This window comes from Anolis carolinensis, chromosome 1, assembly GCF_035594765.1.
Source record: "Anolis carolinensis isolate JA03-04 chromosome 1, rAnoCar3.1.pri, whole genome shotgun sequence".
NCBI classification, from domain to species: domain Eukaryota; kingdom Metazoa; phylum Chordata; class Lepidosauria; order Squamata; family Dactyloidae; genus Anolis; species Anolis carolinensis.
In genome coordinates this window covers 307,294,895-307,317,413 of record NC_085841.1, presented here as the reverse complement: position 1 = coordinate 307,317,413, position 22,519 = coordinate 307,294,895, and the positions used below count along the sequence as shown (strand labels likewise).

General features: G+C 40.1%; 1 protein-coding gene across 1 annotated transcript in view; it reads right to left on the bottom strand.

The window, feature by feature from the left end:
• galnt16 (polypeptide N-acetylgalactosaminyltransferase 16) overlaps nucleotides 1-22,519 on the bottom strand; it is a 246,567-nt gene that overhangs the window by 83,025 nt on the left and 141,023 nt on the right. The window contains exon 3 of the mRNA XM_008118139.3: nucleotides 1,846-1,944. Within this exon, the coding sequence (XP_008116346.2) occupies nucleotides 1,846-1,944 (99 nt within the window). The remainder of the gene's footprint in view (nucleotides 1-1,845; nucleotides 1,945-22,519) is intronic.

Here is a 22,519-nt window from a genome sequence, read left to right as displayed (position 1 = left end):
ATTGTGAAGTTGCACAATAACAAAACCACAAAGTACTAGCGTCTTGTGAGGCTTGAAATTTCGCAATTCTTCTGATTAAAATAATAATCTAAAAAGGGAATATGGCCAGCAAAGAGTAGTACATGGGTTAGAAGGAGTGATCTATGAGATGATGTGATCAAGCATTATGTGCAAGGTGCCTGTGAAAATGCTAAAAGGGGATCATACAATAAGAAGAGGGGGTTCTTGCTTTCTACTAGGATGGGTTTGTAACACCTGAAGACGCTTATAGACCATTAAAGCTAAAGACCATTAAAACTATGAAAGAGTATGCTACAAACTTGGTTCTCTATTAGTCTTTAAGATATTATATATATGTTCATAGGACATTTATGTTTTTGTATTTATTACAATTTCCTTTCTGCAGTGCAAACTATACTAGGCATCAGGCTCTAGCCTTTTAATAGTTCAGACAGAGGTTGGTTTAACAGCACTGTCTAAAATGAAAACCATGGGAAGCAGTTCTTTTTCCTCTTTTTTTCTGTACTTGTTCTTTTATTTGAACCTGAATAACATTCTTTGAGCTCATGGAAGTTGTGACCCATCAGTACATGGGAACCTACTTTTGAGTAATGGATTTCTCTGTAACTATACTTCACATCTCACTGGTAGAAAGAAAAAGCAGTACAAAAATAAATCTTTAATATAATGGACTCAAAGTTATCTTTTTCTTAGTCATAAACTAAGTTTTCATCTATGGCATTAATTGATTTCAACATCTCTGCTTGCCAACATGCTTAATAGCTGTATGTATTATACAATGCTGCTATTCTGGCTTTATACCAAAACTAATAACTTTATAATAACTTAATTCTTATATCCCGCCACCATCTCCCCGAAGGGACTCGGGGCAGCTTAAAGATGGCACAAGGTGCTTAAAAACAAACATGAAAGTGAACACAAAATAAAATACAATAAAATAAAACACATGCAACATATAAAACTTCAATTCAGACTCAAGCTGCAAGGACCTCATCACATGGAGATCCAGAAGTCTAGGGACAGCGGGGAAACTGTGGGGCAGTGTCCAGCTTCATCCCCTTACTTTTGAGGGTAGTGGGCTGCCATCCCACAATGTTTCCATGCTGTGCCCCGTTTCCTCGTGTGCTGTCCCTGGCTTCTTAAATGAGGAGATGGATAGTCACCGGACTCCTCGGGGCTCCCTCTTAGCATGCTGCCAGGATGGAGCCCAATGGAGCCTCACCAAATTAGCCTTGCAGGAACTCTGTCCTGCCAGTATGCTGGCAGCGCACCAAAAAGGGGGAAACCACCCATCTGATGAGGCAGTAAAATAATTGGGTTTTATAGACAGCCAAAAGAAGGCCTTTTGAAATTTATTTTGGTAGCTGATTATGAAGTTGCTGGCACAATGGTTTTTAAAAGAGAGAATGAACTAAAAGTGCATTTTTTTTAACTCGACCCAGATTTTCTACACAGTGACACTAGCAAGGCAAATATACTGATACTTAAGATACCAATGGATGTGAAAAACAGTGCAATTAATTGGCTTAATTATGTATCAGTTGGTGCTCAATGAACAAAGAGGCTACAGATTTGTACAACAGCAGGAGCAGAGGTTCCTCTGATGGGACTCAACAGCCAGATTGTATCCAATCTACTTGGATGTAAGTCCTACTTAATTCAGTGGGATTTTTTTCCTACTAAACATGCTTGCAATTGCCTCTTTAGAGCTCAGTCTTATAACTCTTCATTCATTACTAAGCCTCACTGATTTCAGTGAGATGTCCAGGCAAGTAGTCTTAGAATTCTGAACCGTGTAATCCAGGAGACCTAAATATGCCTTACCTTGTCACTGTGCGGAGTAAGGTGGAGCGAGCCTCGTTGTGAAAGGTGATGATGATGCTTGTGGATGGCAGGTCCGCACCATAATGTATGGAGGCACACCTATAACACAGGAGAGAAGGAGCTTTCATTAGATCGATTATGTCTCTAATTACCTGGGGAATTTGTTTTGAGGAGGGAGTTCAAAGCCTGCCAAGCTCCCAGAATTTCATGCACGTATTTACCAAACAGATGGTAACTGTGAATCCTGATACACTGACAGCACTTTTCTCACACAGCATCTTTTATGTGAGAGCAATTCATCACACTCTGATAGTGCTGACTGCAGAGCTAGGTTAACATCTATGTTGGCTTCACAGGGGGGGAAAGAAGAAAAAAACATTGATGCAAGCAACTGGAATTTTCTAAAGGTTCTCTCTTGGGGTGCAGATTGGGGAAGGAGAAAAATGGCATCTAAGCGACTATAAACTAACTGGTACATTTGCTTCCAATATGAACTCAAAAGGAGTAGAGGAGATGGTATGACAAAGAATATGCATATATTTTCCTTGTTACTCTAGCCTACCTTTTCCCCTTGTTCTTTCACTTCTTTGCTGTTCCACATAAAAAAGGTATAACAGTTATATGAAAACCTGTTTCACAAAAACAGTTACAAACAACAAATAAAGGAAATGTCAACTGCACATGCCCATTCATCAATTCAAGAAGCTGTGCCAAAGTTTGGAGTGAATTTTTATTTATGCTTTAGAAATTGCAATGCTGTGAAGCTGAAGTGAGGTTAATTCTCATGACTCCGCAATATATTTTTGTCTTGCTTACTATTAAAAGTTTCACACACTGTCTCTGAACTTGCCACAGTTGTGCCAAGATCTGCCAGAATTCCAATGTGCTATTTCTATGAATATGACTTTTAATGAACATTTAAAATAAATAAACGTTCTAGAAACAAATGTTTAAAAAACCCTACTGCTATTATACAGTCAGTTCCTGAGTTACAAACATGCGACTGACAAATGACTCCTAGTTAAAAACAGGGAGGGTGAGATAACAGGAAGTGGGGGAAATCTACCCTTCGGAAGGGAAATTCCCTCCTGAAAGAGTGATAATGGGGAAAAGGTGTCCTTTTTTCCACAACAAGCCAATTTTTTCAAAGTCCAAAGTCCAATGAGCACAGGGACAGAAAGTGAGATGAAATCTTCTAAACGGGCACATACAGCAAAACAAACACCACAGGGTGTTAACCCTTCCCTATGCTATACAAAGCTATAAGATATATGTTTTTGGCTGAAGTTACACGTTCCACTTCTGTTCAGTAAAGTGATGTCAGGGGATGGGATTCTCTCCCTTTCCCTCCTCCTTCTTACTATTCCTGAGCTACCTGGAATATTTCACTCTTTTGTCTTTCTTTTCTCGATTTGCAAAATTGATGTAAATAAGTAAAGGACCAGCAGAAGTGTGGGAAGGCTGGATTAAGAGGGTACGTGGAAGTATGATCGCAGAACTGTGGCTTGTCGAAGTGATGCAATTATGCAGGTGGAGAAAAGTACGATATTGAAGGTGCTCATCCCATTATATATCCACTATCTATGAAAGTGTGACTGCTGTGAAATAGCAATTTTGCGCAATACTCTTAAGTCTATTAAAGGTTATGCTACAATTTCTATCTCTCAATTAGTCTCAGGTGCTGCAAGTTCCCACTGCATACTGCTATTTCAAACTGAGGTCCCTTCCACACAGCCATATTACCCAGAATATCAAGGCAGATAATTCAAAATAACTGCTTTGAACTGGGTTATCTGAGTCCACACTGCCATATAATCCAGTTCAATGTGGGTTTTATACAGCAGTGTGGAAGGGGCCTAACATAGCTATCTCATTGAATCAATTTTGAGAGAACTCAGTATCAGCATTCAGAAATAGTTTGTTAAAACCTGTTACCTCAAATTTATTAAAGTGCTGAACGACAGTGTCAATTTGTGTTGTTTTAATCATTGCATGCCAACAACATGACTTCAGAATATTGATTAATATTTCTCAGTGCTTTAATTTGTTACAGAGAATTTGTAATAATTTTAAATTATATCGCTTCGTTTAACAATTTAATGATTCAGCAAATCAATTCATTTCATTTTGAACAATTCTCACTACTTTAATATTAACAAATTAATTTTCTTTCTTGACTTAACTTTGTTTCTATAATGTTAACATTTCCAAGTATGATCTCAGACAATTCTTGGAGCAGCCTTTGAACCTACTCTGTTTCCAGCCCCTTCTCCCCTGGCTTCATTCAAATCTGCTTAAATTTTGCTCCTCCACCTAAACCAAGGATGGGCACGTGCCCTCCTCCTGGTCTCTAAACTCCAACCCTTTGAAAAGACTTCATTCTGTCAAAAGGGGGCAGTAAATCTATTTTACTTACATTTGGATTTTTTTTAAAACTGGACGTAATCCAATCAATTGTGGTTTTGAAAAAAAGGCCTCTAAATACCTTTGTAGCATAAAAACATTGGATGAAATTGCCAATCATGGCTTCAGGAGATGTTATTGGCTATAAATGGCAAAAAAAAGGGATGTTGCACGTTTGGACAGGAAAAAAAACATGGGGATTGACTGTTTCGTCCATCCTTGGTTGTTTTCTACCTAACAATCTATACCCTTGAACCTGTGGGAACCAGCATGAAATAGTGGTCAACATTGGACCAGTTCAAATCACCACTAAGCCATGGAACTTACTGGGAGATATTTGGCCAATTGCTTTGCCTCTCAGTCTGGCCTATTTAACATGGTTGTTATAAAGTGAGAAAGAGGAGAGCCATGTGTGCTGCTTAAAGGAAAGGATGGGTATATAAGTAAGCAATAGATTAATGGAAGTTTTTCTTTCTTGGAAATCCCACCAATAAACTCCTTCTGGAACAGAATACATGGTCAGTCTTTCAGAAGAGGCTGCTAAGTTTCTGTGCTTTCCGACACTACTGCTTAGTTAATGATCTGTAGCTCACAGAGGTAGAGGAATGTTCTTTTTCTGTTTCTCAAACCACAGGTTCTGTCATTTTAACTAAGGGCTTTATCACATGGGGCAGGCAAACTGACATCTCAACCTGTTTGGTAAACATACAATGCCATGTGCATCCCACTGCCATCCCTAGCTATGAATGGGTAAAAGCTGCCAACAGCTCCCAATCCTGCTAGTTCACTATTCCCAGGATGGCTGTTTGCTCGATATATATAATATATAATTTCAATATTAAAAACAAAAAAGGCAAAGAAGATAGAGAAATCTTTGCCCTTTGTGTTTCTAATACTGAAATTGTGCAATTACACTAAAAATTAAAAATAAAGGAGGTGTCATGGTCTTGATAATATGTATGGGTCACTGATCTTGATTTTAGATATTCCAATATAAAATGAAAAAAAATATAACTGGTATTTCAAAATGCTGCATCACTTATTCTAATCAACCTTTTAAAATTTGAACACGTTTATAGATTTTATTATGTAGTTTCATTTGTTTTTACCCATGTAATTATCTTTAATATTTTTGAAATATTATTTTTAAAAACACCTAAAAGTAGTCACCTCACTACTCTCTTCCTCTTCCCTCTTTCAGAGTTCTCTGGAAGCAGGGGGCCGGGCTGTGGCACAGGCTGGTGAGCAGCCTGCTGCAATAAATCACTCTGACCATGAGGCCATGAGTTCGAGGCCAGCCCGTGGCGGGGTGAGCACTCGTCAATTAAAAAATAAAAAATAGCCCCTGCTCATTGCTGACCTAGCAACCCGAAAGATAGTTGCATCTATCAAGTAGGAAATAAGGTACCACTTATAAAGTGGGTAGGCAAATTTAATTAATTTACGATGTTGGAATGAGGAAGTGCTGTCACAGTGAATGATGAAGCAGCTGCTCCCCCCTGTGGCCAGAATCTAACATCCCCTCAGGAGAAGGTTAAATTGCCTCTGCGTCTGTTTCTGTCCCAGTTCTATGTGTATATGGACATTGAATGTTTGTCCTATATGTATATAATGTGATCCGCCCTGAGTCCCCTTCGGGGTGAGAAGGGCGGAATATAAATACTGCAAATAAATAAATAAATAAATAAATATCTTCTTGAGAGCAGCTCTGGGTCATTCCTTACTGTGTAATTTGTTTGCTAGCTTGAGTTGCTGCTCTGTGACTTAAAGCTCTGTTAGTTGCTATTAGTGTTTTCTGTCATCCACCTGACTCCAAAAGATGCCAAAACATCTATCAAAGCAACTGCATGTTTTTGATTTCATAGCAAAAAAGAAAAAGCCAAATATTAATGACCAAGGAGGTAGCAGGTTGAGAACCATTGCAGCCGCTGGCACTGATGAAGACCCCGAACATGCACACCTGGACTGCAGGTGAAAACTGTGGAAACTGATGTGTTCGACTAATCCAAGCCCTGCCAAATAAACCATGGAACAGGAGCAAAGACAAGAAACTGTATCATTGTTAGACCCTGGACTTTAGATGAACAAGACTGTTTCTGATGACCAAGTGAAAGCTCAATTAGTACAAAATCCACAGACTCCATTGCCAGGATATGTATTTCCTGTGGATAAGAAGAGACACCTAAATTTCAATCCAAATGGTTCAGCAGATTTCACTGGTTAGCTTACACATTTCATCCACAAGGTGCACTCTGTAAGTACACTCTGTGGTGTTTGGAGGAGAAGTTGAGGGTAAAGGTGGTCACCAGAAGCTTCATGCATTGGTTGCATTTGTGTGATGGAGAAATGCAGTAGAAGTCTTCAACAGACATCAAAAAAATAGAGTACCATCAGAACAACTTGTGCTTGGCTGAAAACTTCTTGCAAATTCACAGTGGAAAATGTCCTGATGAAACTGGTCATCACGATAAAAGAAAGCAAAAGAAAGCAAAAGAAAACAGTAAGAAACTTCTGCTAATTGTGGAATCTATTGTCCTTGATGGCCAACAAGAATTGACTTTAAGAGGGAGCAATGATTCAGGGCCTATTACCTGTGAAGAACCTTTGCACAATGATGGTAATTTCAGGGCCTTGTTGAGATCACATTGCCGCTTTGTTCAACCCACTGGGTTGAGCAACATGATGCAGTTTTACATTTTGTTGAACTGTACAGTGTGATGGTGAGAACACTTGAAGAACTAAAAGAGAGTCCTCTCTACAACAGTGAGAGTTCTTCCCAAGTTGAACAACTTCTTTTAGCTATTCTGAATGCTGAATTTGTAGTAACCATACACGTCCTAAGAACGTTTCTGTAATCATCACTTTAGGTTAAGAAAACATTACAAAGATTAGATATTTTCCGTAGTCAGCAACATGTTGACAGTCTCTTAGAAAAAGTCAGGGAGATGTTCACAGAATTTGTGAAAGAATTTCAGGAGATCATTGACACAGCAAGATCAGTGGTGAAGGCTATGGGTGCAGAAGTTAGGATTCCTCGCATCTGTTCAAGACAAACTTGTAAAAGCAACATCTAGTAAACTTCACAAACACTAATGGAATATTATAGGTGAAATGTGTACATCCCATTTCTGATTTTTTTTCTGCAGCCAGCTTCAAGAAAGGTTTACAAGGCACAGGGAGGTAGTTCAGGAACTGCAAATGCTTCTCCTATCAATTGTGGCCATTTAAAATCCAACTTGAACAAGTGCACAGAAATTTGCAATGAATGCCTTCAAGATACTGGCGCACTGATGGAAGAATTTGACCTGTGGTGTAAAAAATGAAAAAAGATTGCATCTGCAGACAAACCATGAAATGCACTGGAAGCATATCTTGTCTGTGATGGACAATTTTTTTCTGAATTCAAAGAAACTTCTTCAGATTTCTGCAACATTGCCAGTATCAACAACTACAAATGGAAGGTCGTTTTCAACTCTGAAACATTTGACAGCATACATAAGAAGCACAATGGGGCAAGAAAGACTGACTGGACTTGCAAAGTGCACCAAAGTTTATCGATGGAGCCTGACTTCTGCCAAAGTGCACTGGTACAGTTTTGAAGTGTTTCCAACAATGTTGTGGTATTCTTTTGTAACCACTAAATTACCAATTAAGAGCCATTTTCAGGGTTTTTAAGACTTGAAACTTTGTAAATAAAATAGAAATTTGATTTAATTTAGTTTATATAAAAATATAGAATGAATCATAATTTAAATTATTTTGTGTGATGGAACTACTTTTCATGATTCGCTGAAAAAGTTTCAAACTCCCCCCCCCCTTTTTTTTTCTGGCTATGGCTCTGGGAGCAGCAGCCCCAAGGAGATAGAGATACAGAGTCAAGGGAGGATCAGGAGCTTCAGGAAGCAAACCAGTAACTAAGTATTCCAGATAGGCTGCAATGAAGAACGGATGCTATTCAACCGAGGAGATACAGTTGATTGAGAGGTGCGCCAACAGGTGGGATCACTTGGAAAAGTAGCATAAGTTAGGTGCTGGAAGCAGTATCAGTGAAATTGTTACAGCCTCAATCTTTTCTGGTGAACCTTTACTTTCATGTGTGGAATACGTTTTGGCTTGCAGCCTCAGTGTTGATAATATTACTTGGCTTTGAACATTTTAGAAAGGACTTTGGACTACTCTTGTCTCACCCTGATTTTGACTAACTGCTGTGGATAACCTCAGACTGCTATGGACTACGATACAGTGTCCAGCTGTTTAGAAATAATTTGATGGACATGACTCTGACAGGAACCACAGCTGTGCAGAAAGGTAACTCCCACCTTTCTGCACAGTTGTGCCACAAGGGTATGTGGAAGTATGATTACGGGGCCACAGAATGCTGAATTGGCACAATCACACTATTGAAGAGAGGTGTGATATCAAAGGCACGCAACCCAATATGTATCTATTACCAACAATAACACAACTGTAGCAAAATAGCAGGGTCATGTGATAAAGTCCATTGCAGCCTTGGTGGCTAGTCGACAAACTAGATAACTCTTCTTCTCCCTGTAAACTACTAATTAGAGAAAACTCCATAGCTTTCCTGTCGTTGGTCACTTTGAACATTCTTGTGTTTGTACATTCCGTATGCACACTCTAGAATTTCAGCACAACTATGCTGACTTTCATATTTCAGAAAATCCTTACTGCACAGTGCTATGTGAAACTAGGTGCACAGAAAATTTCTTATTTCAGAACTTTGATCCAGCTGTCCTGTTTCTTCAGAAGAAATACCCGCCACTTATTTCGACCACCTGTAGCCAACGCAATAAATCCTTATGTTGTGCTGCTGCTTCCTCAATCTTTGTAACTCTCCTTCGGGGACCTTCAAACAAGCCATATTGTCCATACTCTTTCTCTGTTCCCAGGATCCTTTCAGATGAGACTTCTTTCAGATTAGATGTAACTGCCTTGCCTCAAACAGAATTTTACAGAAATCTCTATAGACAGCCTGCTTCTATTTGTAACACTTCCAATTTACCAGTCACTTCTTCCATATGTTTTCTTTTCTCAACAAAAAATAAAACAATTTTAAGGAGGGTAAGATGGACTATTAGATGTTTAATAGCTTTTGATTAATAGTTCTTGGAGCCTTTCATCTGAAAACACTGCTAAGGAGCTGAATATTTCTGCCAAAAAAACAAATGTAGGCAATTTAAGGCAATTTAACTATATATGTGTTACTCCTATAGAGGTTCTGAATTAAGATCCATCATGATGCAGTGCAAGAATTACCTCTTGGATTCTATGTAAAATCCCAGTGGTATGAAGATCTCTACCCCACAGAAGATCTGATCAGGTCTAGTCTAAAATATTTGTAGTTTCAAGCAATTGACAAAATTGTATTTCTTCCATTCTCTGTACAGAAATTGACTAGACTTACTAATAATTTTTTCTTCAGTTGATGGGAAGGTGTCCTCTGCTACCTTTGAGGGCATCAGACCTGATTAGGTGAGAGAGAGTAAGCTGCAGGGCACAAACAACTCTGTCCTTTTAACATTTTGTCCCTGCTATTTCCACCTCAGCATGGGTCTTCTATCTAATAGTAGGGTCCATCCTGTCCTTTGAATGGTAACTTCTCTCCGTCTACAGATAGTAGCAAAACCGAAATGCCATTTGACTGACAAGGAATTATCAACTTTCTTGCCATGAAAGCTAGATGCCTTATTCATAGTTTTAAGATCAAGAAGAAAAAAGTAATTCGTTTATATCCTTTCCCTCACATGGCTGTAAATCACTGGAGTGCGCCAAAGACTTGACGAGGGAAATGCAGGTCTCAAATAGGTACAAAGATTACCCCATCTTAATCTAGAGTTGTTCCTCTATGTTTGAAGTTTTGACTTTTGCAAATTTGATTATTTATGGATTTGATTTTAAATATTCTGTGAATCTTTAGGTCCTGCAGTGTGACTCTATGGCCAACCTCCTCCACTCATGTTGGAGGACCTACACGTTGGAGGACCTAGATATTTCTAGAGGGAGCAACTCTCTAGGACAGTGATTTTCAACCTGGGGTCCCCAGATGTTTTTGGCTTTCAACTCCCAGAAATCCCAACAGCTGGTAAACTGGCTGGGATTTCTGGGATTTGTAGGCCAAAAACATCTGGGGACCTCAGGTTGAGAACCACCACTCTAGGAATTTCTAGGCCTGTCAGTCTTCAGTAGAAGTCAATCATAGAATCATAGAATAGTAGAGTTGGAAGAGACCTCATGGGCCATCCAGTCCAACCCCCTGCCAAAAAGCAGGAAATCGCATTCAAAGCACCCCTGACAGATGGCCATCCAGCCTCTGTTTAAAAGCTTCCAAAGAAGGAGCCTCCACCACAGTCCGGGGGAGAGAGTTCCACTGCCGAACAGCTCTCACAGTGGGGAAGTTCTTCCTGATGTTCAGGTGGAATCTCCTTTCCTGTAGTTTGAAGCCATTGTTCCGCATCCTAGTCTGCGGGGCAGCAGAAAACAAGCTTGCTCCCTCCTCCCTATGGCTTCCCTTCACGTACATGGCTATCATGTCTCCTCTCAGCCTTCTCTGCTGCAGGCTAAACATGCCCAGTTCTTTAAGCCGCTCCTCATAGGGCTTGTTCTCCAGACCCTTGATCATTTTAGTTGCCCTCCTCTGTATGCTTTCCAGCTTGTCAACATCTCCCTTCAACTGTGGTGCCCAGAATTGGACACGGTATTCCAGGTGTGGTCTGACCAAGGCAGAATAGAGGGGTAACATGACTTCCCTGCAGGGCTGTAGCCAGAAAAATTTTTTGGGAGGGGTTTTGAAAATTTCGGGGGGGGGGGGGGTTGAACCCCTAGCACATACCCCTCCCCACTACAAACCTGTCAATATCTGCTTGAGATAGTGCCTGGAGGGACTCTTAATGTTTTGCATCTCATAGACTTAGCATGGGGATTTGGTTAACCAGTTAAAATTCATGAGTAAACGAGATTTTTTTTATAATTTGAAAAATTTCGGGGGGGGGGGGGGGTTGGTTGAACCCCTAACCCCCCCCCCCCCCTCGCTACAGGCCTGCTTCCCTGGATCTAGATGCTATACCCCTATTTATGCAGGCCAGAATCCCATTGGCTTTTTTAGCAGCCGCATCACATTGTAGGCTCATGTTTAACTTGTTGTCCATGAGGACTCCAAGATCTTTTTCAGTCATAGAACTGTGCTGTAAAAATTAGAAATTACAGGAGAAGTGTTTCTTAGGTAAAAAAAAAAAATTAGCAATTTCTTTATTCACTGTTTTTCACTTTTGCTGGGGTTTGTGCCCCTAACCATAGTGAATGTGGAGGGCTGAATGTATCTGAAAACCCAATGGCTTCTATCTTCAGCTTCTTGCTAAGAGCTGCATTAGGCTCAAATGCTCTGCAAGCAAGCTGTGAATCTTCCATTCCCATCATCTATTTTATTTGTCGGAATGTAGTTCTGAATCAAATTCTTGGTGAGCAGGATTGCATGCTGTGGATGTTTGTTTAAGGCAGAATTTTTGGGTTGTTTTTTTTTAAATGATTCTCAAATCACCCTCACCTGCTGGGCATATGTCAACTTTAAAATGGATTTTCAAGAAAGTGCTTTTGATTCAAAAGTGGGTTTCCTCTCCCCATTCTATGTTCTGTATTTGAGCTACTTAGATCAAAAGGTGCTCAGTATCACTTGTAAAGCACCCTGAGAAACTGAGTGAAATCAGAAGAAATGGGAGAGCATATAGGAGAGGCAGAGATAATGGTGAAGAGCCTCAACACTAGCTGAGAGAGTTATAGTCTAATATATAAGTTCCAAGGTCTGCTGAAAACCATCTTGTGAAGACAATTCAATAGCAAGTGCTGGAAAGCAATAAAAAAATCTGAAACTCTAGAACAGCATATCTCTGAAGGGGCTACTCTAAATGGGGAAGGGGTGGAACATGCTGTATATGTAGCCAATAAAGGCAATGTTTGTATAGTTCTTTTCTCTCAAAGAGCCAGAGAAAGTAATCGTTCTGCTCTTGACTTATTGGAACTATGTATGGTGCTAACATTTATTACTACTGATTTATGGCTATTACTGAACTGCTACTATTTTTATTCCCCATGTTCATTGCTATTGTTTTATGGCTGCTCTAAATGACAGCTATTTTTTCTACATAGCACTTTATTACTGTGACAGTGGCCTATTACTACAATTTCCAAGCATATGACGAAGCCCTGATGAAGGGCAAGTGGAAAACTAAGATAAGGCATAAGGCATATTATGCATATTATAGCACTAATTCACCTTTTTTTGGTTTCAAAATGCTGTTCAGGCCACACAATGCTGAGAAATTACATATCATTTTACATGCTTTATTCCCGCAGGAAAGGGACTTTCCTTAATCATCTGCTAATTTCAGCATTGCAAAAAAAGAGTGAGAGGCATTTAAAGCTAATATAGCACAGCTATGAATCAAGAAGTTCCTGGTTCAAATACCAATTCTGCCAAAAAACCTGCTTTTTTATTTTACTCATTTGTAATCTACCTTTATCTCAACAGTGTGAAAAATGTGGAGTATAAGAAGATTGATAATAACATATTTAAAAAATAATGCAGATGAAAACTATATAAAACCAATAAACATATTTCTTTTAAAAACAAATTAAACAATTTACCAAGTTACAAATATTAAACATTAAAGTGTATTCAACTATATTAATTAAAAACAATGCTGCACAACATTAAAGTCCTCCCAGGTCAGTTTTGAAAAGTCTAATGGTATAAAAATATTTTAACTTGCTGACAAAAGAAAAAAAGGATGGGGCCATTCTGGTCTCCCTAAGAAATGAGTTTTAAAGTCTGGGAGCAGCCACTGTAAAGGCCTTCTATCTTGTTTCCATCAAATAAGCCTGGGATGATGACGGGAGAAGAACACACTCCTCCTGTCTAGTTCTTGGAATAGGTTGTCCTCCATGATGAGCAAAGCTGCCTCCATTCTAAAACCAGGCCTGAAATCAGACTATAATGGATCTAAATAATCAACTTCATCCAGGAACCCTTGGAACTGAGAAGCCTGGTCATGCTCTAGTACCTTCCTGTCAAAGTCTCGACCCCCAAATACCTGTAGAACATAAATTAACAGTCCAAGGTCTCTGCATCCAACAGAGAATGCAAACATTAACAGAATAACACAAGAGAGTGTCCAAATGTTCATTCTAGGGTCTTGAGCCAATTATGAGAGTGTCCAAAGTACAAGGTTGAATCAAAGCCCATCAACTGAGGTCCAAGGTAAATCCAGGGTTCAGGAAACACAAGATATCAAGAGTCCAGGGTTGTAGCTTCTAGAATTGATGTTGCAGGCAGCAACCAGATACCAGTCTTCAGTTCCTTAAATCCTAAATTCACAGGTGTTCCTTGTTGCTGGCTCTCTTCTCAGCTAATCTCAAGGATATGCATAGCTGAGACTTCTCTTTCAGCAAGTCCACTAAAGCCTGCTCTGAGGAACTCTCTTGTACTTGTTCAACAGGCTGAGGAGTAGTAGTTCCTTCCGTGGACATTGTTTCAGAGCTTAGTTGAGGGAGCTGCAAGGCACTGCTGGCTTCCAGCTCTATTGCTGAGCCTTCCACCAGCATCTCCTCATCCATGCTTCCAAAACTGTCCATGGCACTTCCCAAGATTGAGATGTTGGAGATTTGCCTATAATTATCTAATATAGTGGGATATAGGAAAGTTTTATTCAGAAGCAGTTTTACTACAACCTCTTTCAGGAATGTTAGGATCATAAAGAGGCATTCATCACTCCTCTAAACCACTCAACCACTCACTCTGTTCTGTTTAATGAGCCATGAAGGATAAGGACCTAGAAATCACGTCATAGCTCTCACCTCCCCAAGGATACCTGTCCACATCCTCAGGCTCCACAACATGAAAACTATCTATCAATATTCAGCAAGAATGGGGCAAGGATACACCCATCAGACACGTATCAGATCTAGTGTTCAAGTCAGATTGAATTAGAGTTATTTTATCTGCAAAGTGGTGGCCATTTGTTTCACAATGGGCTTTTGACTGGCTATAATTCTCTTCTGAGCCAGATTGTGACAGACTCCTGACCACTCAAAACAGCTTCACTGAACAGTTCTGGGAGTATGTGTTTTTGCTACCCATACCACCCAACTATAGGCCTTCAGATGGACTTTGGTCTGTTTTAGTTCAGACTTGCCATTTTTTAAGCACCGTCAGCTTCTCAGAAAACTGGGGGGGGGGGGGAGATTCAGCTCCATACTGTGAGAAGGAATGTTTAAGACCAATCATGCCCACTGCCTTGCTTATTTCTCCATTCCAGAGATCAACCAGGGCTTCAACAGGATCACGTGCTAAGGCAGCAGGAAATTCCCCAAGAGCCATCAGAAATCTATCCAGATCCAATAATCTCCTGGGATTGACCATCTAAATGGGTTTTCCCACCCCTGCAAAGACTCTGAGCCCTGGCAAATCTAGACCTGACCAATAAATGATCTGTCTATGACAATGGAACAGACAAAAGCTCCCCCATCCTCAAATCACTATAACTTCATCCTGTACAGAACACAATGTCTAGAATGTGAACTAACTTTCCCAAGGCAAACCACACATTCTCTGAGTCCTCTGCAAAGAGAAGAGAAGCAGCAGGATTGGGAAACATTTCCTTGATAGGTGCATGCATTTACTGGTGCTTGAGACACATTTCCTGCAGTTTCACTTCAGGAGGAAGAAAACAACATGTGGAAATTAGATCACTGACAAGGATTACAAAGCGTTGTTTCACCATAAATCATCAACAATTGTGTACGGGAGTATAAATCTTCAAGCAAGGCAAGGGATTCCTCAGGGTGCATCCAGGTAGCCCCCAAAAAGACCAGCTCCCGCACTTTTACCTGGGACATCCAAACGATGCCTCAGGTAAAAGCGAATTAATTCAGCACAAAGCAGGAAAACCCTGCTTTGTGCCAAATTAATTAGGTACTGGATTAGACCCAGGTGTTCCTGAAAGACCTTGGTCCAATCCAGTATGGCCACCTTGTGGACTGCCCCCTCAGAAGTCCTGGGACTTCTGTGGGAGCAGTCCGCACAGCCCTCTCACATTTTCTGGGATCCATAACCCTGGAAAACACAGAGGGCTGTAACTCCCCCACACAACCCAGAAAAGCCTTAAAAACTAAAAAATTACTTACTCTGCTGCCATTACCTTGCTGCCGACCCTCTCCTGGTGTATAGAAACGATGCACCAGGAAAAGGCAGGCAGGAGCGATTTTCCTCCTGCCCCCCCCCCCTTCTCCTGGTTCATCATTTCTATGCGAGAGGGCTGGCAACAGGGTAATGGCAGCCGGGTAAGTAATTTTTAGTTTCTAAGGCTTTTCTGGAGGGGTTTTGTTGCTGTCTGGGTGTGGGAACCCCCACCCACCCAAGAAAGTGTGGTGTGTTCTGCTGGCGTCAGGACAGAAGTCTGTCCATGGCTGCATTTTTTAAATCTGGGTTGGACTGGACTTTTCCCCCCATGTGTAACCGGCCTCCGAGGTGGTTTTGCCAGTTCCTTCCTCAGAAAAATCTGGCATTTCTTATCAGTCCTCCTTCCAAGTACTAACCAGAGCTGATCCTACCTAGCTTCCATGATCAAAGGGAGTCTGTTCTCTTCATAGCAAGTTATCAGTTAAAAGAATAAATTAAAAGAAGGTATCTACCCAATAACGTTTTTTTAAAAAAATCGTTTCTTACCATTTTGATTTTGCTCTGTAGGTTACCATGGTTATGTTTGGCCTAAAGAAAAAATATGCAGCTTTGGCCATAAGATGTTTTTACTATTTGTATGAATTACGGCGATTAACAAGATTGCTTTCTTTGAGCAAGTTTCCCATTTCTTCACTTTACCTGGAGCAATTTTCATAACATATGCCACAAATGTCACCAAGCATTATGATAAGTTACTCTGTAGAATAAAGAAACTTTTAAAATTTGTGTGCCTTTTAATTTTGGGATCTGTTAAAGGCTGGTGTGTGTCAAAGTATAGGCTTTGTAATTCTCCAGGTATTCTTTGAAAAACCCCAAATTGTTGAAGCATTCAAATCCTGCTCCAGGCTTACTGCTTAAATAGACCTGCCAAGTCAATTGCATTGAAGAGAAGCCTGCTGATAATAAGGCTAATCTACAGTTGAAAGCCTTTGAATCTTATCTACCACCACATCTCTTTCATATAATCTTATCTCCTGATGCACCTAAATAACTGTGAACTGGTAAACGCTGAGATGCTAACATCATTCTGGAGCTTACAATTTGACAGAGAAAGCAGTGCCTTGAATCATCTGGGGGAACATTCTCATTGTTGAGCTATAAAGTTCTCTGGCACAGCTGCTAATGTAGTATTCAGCAGTGCAATCCCACAACAGCATATAAGAAATTTAGAAATAGTATGGTGGTCTAGGGTTGTGTTTAGTATCTCTTTATGAATGCTTAGAGCAGTGGAGAAATGGGAGAAATTACAGTGAATTGCACTAGAAAAATCAAGGTATATAAACACAATGGGGAGATCAACAATAAGCCATGATCTACAAATTTAAAAGAGGGTCATGAGAAATAGCTTTTAGAACTGCAATAATGAGAAATCGGATTGGAAGTCATATTGTCAATCTTAGAAATTGCTCTCGCTGTGAAGAAAGGCATTGATTTTTCATGCTTTCTTGATTTTATTTTAGTTGGACATATAATATTCTATAGCAAAAAGAGAAGATGAACAAAAATCAATTTAAAATAAAATCCAAGATTTGTGTACTGCTTAAAAACTCGTATAACATCTGAACTGGAAATACAATGACCCAGTTCAGATGATCATATCTCAGCTTAATAAGCCTGTGTGTTTGCACTATTGGATTTAAATCTGTCCTTGGAAAGTGTCAGATGTCATATGTTCTCTTTTTACACTGGTCCTCTTCAACACAAACCATTTTCATAGGCATTCAGCCCTATTTCTCCCTCCCTTTGTGTTGGAAACAATAAGCCAGAAAGTCTAATCAACCATAATTATTGATATAGTTTCCAGTGTCTATTCTATTCAAACTAGGAAGCTATGGTTTCTACCTGATGGAAGTTATTTCATGAAAAGGCAGAGATAATATGACACTATCTAGTGGAATTTTGGAATAAATGTACTAATGAAAAGTTTAAGAGAAAATAACAGGAGCAAAGCTTAGAGTCAGGGGACCCAACAAGAAGAAATGCAAATGTCCCTACCATGAGCTAAGCAGGAACTAAACGTAGGAAAGGGGAGGGGGGAATAGCAACAGTCTGATGGTATAATAAAGACTAGTAAGTTTGATTTGGCATATGTATTTGATGAACTGGGCTGCTGCCCACAAAGACATATGCTAAATAAAAGTCCTTTAGTTGTTACGGTGCCACAAACACTTTTATGTTGACCCTAACTAACATGTATAATCCCTTAACTAAGGACACACGTTTCAAGCAAATGAACATTCTAACCAATGTAGGCTTTATAGTACAAATGCTTGAAAGAAAGAGCTGCTTTAAGCCCAATGATAAGAAATTCTGATGGGGCTGGACTTACATCATGAGAAGGGGTTATTCTCCTAACCATCCATCTAGGCTTCCAGTTTGGCTTAGTCCTATTGGTGGAGCTTTCCCAATAAGAATGCCCCACAATTAAACCAAACTTTGGGGAAACCAAGAGAAGAAGAAAAGAGGCACAACAGTAATAACAGCAGTTCTTTTTGGCCTCTGCAAGGCAAATGAGAACATTACAAGAACAATGGCCCCAGGGGTACTCTCCAATTAAATGTGGGGATGTCCACAAAGGTGTTCCCTGTATGCAATAAGTCAATAAGAAGGCAAGGAAAGTATGTGGAGAGAGTACAGCTTTGGATCTTCTCCATGTTTGTGTTGGCAACTATTCTAGTTGCTAGGAAATTGCAAAAATGGAGAATTGCAAAAGACAAAGGCAGATAGCCTACACTAGATGGTAACCAGAAACACTTCTCCCTCCATTCAATGATACTACTCCAGTGGGAAATAGAAAACAGATGTAGATGTTATGGAAGAATTCAAAGTTCTGGAATAAAGAGAAGCCCAGTTCGTGCCGAATCCAGCAGTTTTCCTGTTTAGAAGATATGTATCTGATTGTCAAAAAAAGAGATTCTGCTGCTGAACTACCCAGTAATCTCTTCTTGGAGACACTGCCTCAGGAGTCATGAGAAGAAAGCCTTAGTATTTGTGAAGAGTCTTATGCCGCTTCAGCACCCCATCCTGCCATGAATCACCATAGGGCAGTGATTCTCAACCTGTGGGTCCCCAGGTGTTTTGGCCTACAACTCCCAGAAATCCCAGTCAGTCTACCAGCTGTTAGGATTTCTGGTAGTTGAAGGCCAAAACATCTGGGGACCCACAGGTTGAGAACCACTGCCATAGGGAGTTCTTGGAGAAGTCACAGCAGATTGGAGGAGGGCAATGTGGTCCTTATCTTCAAGAAGGAAAAAAAAGGACGACCCAAACAATTACCATTTGGCCAGCCCCTCGTCATTTGCCAGCCCCTGTCCTAAACTTTAGTAAAGGTAAAGGTTTTCCCCTGACATTAAGTGTATTCGTGTCCGACACTGCGATTTGGTGCTCATCTCCATTTCTAAGCCGAAGAGCCGGCATTGTCCGTAAACACCTCCTAGTTCATGTAGCCAGCATCACTGCATGGAGCACTGTTACCTTCCCACAGAAGCAGTACTATTGATCTACTCACATTTGCATGTTTTCGAACTGTTAGGTTGGCAGAAGCTGGAGCTAATAGTGGGAGCTCACTCCGCTCCCCAGATTCGAACCGCTAACCTTTTGGTCACAAGTTCAGCAGCTCAGACTTAGGGTTAATCCTAGTTAACCTGATTGTCTCATCAGCCAAAAGCAGGTCCACATTTCCCATTGAAATACTGGTAGGTTTATGTTGGTTAAAGTTGTTCTTCATTTTAAATACTGTATTGTTCTTTCATGGCTGGTTTGGTTTTGTTTTTTTGTTTTTTTGCACTACAAATAGGATATGTGCAGTGTGCATAAGAATTCATTCATTTTTTTTCAAACTAGCCCCCCCCCCAACATTTTGAGGGACCATGAACCAGCTCTCTGCTTAAAAGGTCTGAGGACCCCTGCTCTAAAGAGTTCCATTGTTTTACTACAGCAAGAACTATGGTAGAAGAACAACTGGTAGGGTTCCTCTGAGTAATTGGCAGCCCTTTGCTTCACTCTGACACCAGGTTGACCCACAATGCTGCAGTGTTAGAAGGTGGATTGGATTATAAGGACAAGGTGATTTCTTTGTTATAACATTTTATACCCAGCCACAGTTCAAAGTGCTAGTTATGACCAATACAGCCCGTATTATTTGGGATGAGTGAGATGTTCTTATTCAGGTAATGATTCTGCTTTGAATATAATTTATTTGTTAATAGTGTAGTGGTTTGAGCATTGAACTATAACTCTGGAGACCAGAGGTTGAATTCCTGCTCAGCCATGGAAACCTACCACCCTGGGCAAGTCAAAGTATTTCAACCTCAAACTTCTGAACAAATCTTGCCAAGAAAAACCTGTGCTCGATTAAGTTTAAGGTTGCCATAAGTCAGAAATAACCTGAAGACTCACAACAATAACAAAGTATTAATGATGGATGCTGTTTATTTATTGTATCTTGGTATATTTTAAGGAGGCCTGGTGGCGAAGTGCGTTAAAGCGCTTCAAATCCCGGGAGCGGATTGAGCGGGCCGCTGTTAGCTCCAGCTCCTGCCAACCTAGCAGTTCGAAAACATGCCAATGTGAGTAGATCAATAGGTACCGCTCCGGCGGGAAGGTAACGGCGCTCCATGCAGTCATGCCGGCCACATGACCTTGGAGGTGTCTACGGACAACGCCGGCTCTTCGGCTTAGAAATGGAGATGAGCACCAACCCCCAGAGTCTGACATGACTGGACTTAACGTCAGGGGAAACCTTTACCTTTATATTTTAAGTAGATGTCCATTTAACTGATGACTCTAATCAATCACAGCTTTTATATTTTTATAATACTGTAACGTTTTATTTTAGCAGAAAGGTGGGATATATATTTCATAAATAATTAAACATGTTTTGTATTAAAACCAATGGTTTCTCACTCTATTGATCTACAAGAATGAAGAGATGTTATGCTATTGTTATATATGATGTTCAAAACAATGCATCATGTTTTAAGCATTAACAATCAGATTTGTTCCACTGTTGGTGGTCAAGGCACAATGCAAGTATTAGAAATCTGTTTTTAATATAATTTGACATATGCTTCTATAATTTGCTGCCTGCCCTGTCCCATCAGTAATATTGCCTGGATATTGTAAAACAAATAATGGAAAAATCACAGTATGAAATTGGCAATGAAGTTATTAACAGATGTAGAGATGGGAGAGGGAAATCTTCAGAAGACTGCATAATAGAAGAATAAATTCTATTAATCCATCATGTAGCTGAACTAATCAAGCTGACAAATTGCTGAGATTTCAGGGAGCAAGTCAAAGATTCCATTGCTTTGAAAATATATCCAAATTATTTTGGAAATACGCATGCTAAAGATGTAATTCTTTGCTAATTTTGTTCTTGAGGGGAAGCAATGAGTAGTTTTAAAGCCATTTTCTTCCTGCTGCAAAAAAAGTATTTGAAAACTAGTTTTCGAAGGCTATTTGTACTTGAGAACTTACTCTGCACAAAACTAGCATATGGTATGTGTGCCTAGAAAGCAACATTTTCTGCAAGGAAAGAACATTTTATACACAGAGCCTTCAACAAATACATAGACGCAAAACGAAAGTAATAGAAGCATGAAATAGAGGGGATAACCTTACTCATAGTCATTACCCATTCCTCATTGCCCAGTAGTGGTGGTAGTAGAGATTTATTCACAAAAGTTAAGCACTCAAGTCTGGACTTGTTCCGCAGAAGTGGCAAGCTCTTCTCTCCATGCAGGCCCCAATAGACACAGTTTAACCTTTCATTGTGACACAATTTAGCTGTGTTACAATGAAATTTGCCTTTGTAATTTCTTTGTTCAAAAATGGCTGGTGTTGTGGAAGAGTCAATTTTTTATTATCCAACAACTGTTTTTTTAATGAGCCACTGATAATAAGTCCCTTGATTCCCTTTATGGGGGAAATGAGATGATAAAATAAAATAAAATAAAATAATAAATAACAAGATAATTAGCAACATCTGTAATTTCTGGAATTCATTTCCCTCGATTTCACCCACATTGCCCCTACTCCTGTGTGTTTATATATTAATTTGCAAAGCAGAATAATAACTGATGTGTCTGAGGCAGTAGATTGCAATCAATGAAAGCTGGCTTTGTAATAACTGCTTTAGGGTGGATCTACAATGTAGAATTAATGCAGTTTGACACCACTTTACCTGTCATGGCTCAATGATATGTAATCACAGTAGCTGTAGTTTTACAAGGTCTTTAGCCTTCTCTGACAACGAGTGCTGATGCCCACCAAATTACAATTCCCAGGATTCCATAGCTTTGAGCCATGGCAGTTAAAGTGGTGTCAAATTGCATTAATTCTACAGTATAAACCCAGCCTTAGACTGGATCTACATTGCCAAAATTTGAATTACAGTGGAACCTCTACTTAAGAGTGTCTAAATTTAAGAGCATTTTGAGTTAAGAGCTGTCATTTGGCTCAGGTTTCACTTTGACATAAGAGCAGCATTTTGTGTTAAGAGCTATCGCCAGAGGGAGCACTAGCATGAGAGTACAGGGCTTTAGGGCTTCAAGGGAGCAGCCTCCGTGCCTCATGCTCTTGTCTTCTTTGGAAGATTCCTGTCTGCTTTGCTCTTGTCCAGTTTGAAGAACTTTAGGTTAATTGATTTTGTGTGGTTTTAATTCCTAGTATGTGTCAGGATCAGTGCTGAAAATGACAATGAAGGACCTCTCTGCCCGGCATCTAAATCTGCAGCAGAGCTGGAGAAGCAACCTGATCCTAGAAATACTAGCTCTGCAGAGGTAATTCAGGAGCCTCAAGATAATAAGAAGGATGAGTCAGAGCAGGATCAGGAACTCCCAGTGGAAGAGCCAGAGTTAAGCATCCCAGCTGCAGTTGAGGACCTAGAGCAGGGGTTCTCAACCCATAGGTCCCCAGAGGTTTTGGACTTCAACTCCCAGAAATCCTAACAGCTGATAAACTGGCTGGGATTTCTGGGAGTTGTAGGCCAAAACACCTCGAGATGAACAGGTTGAG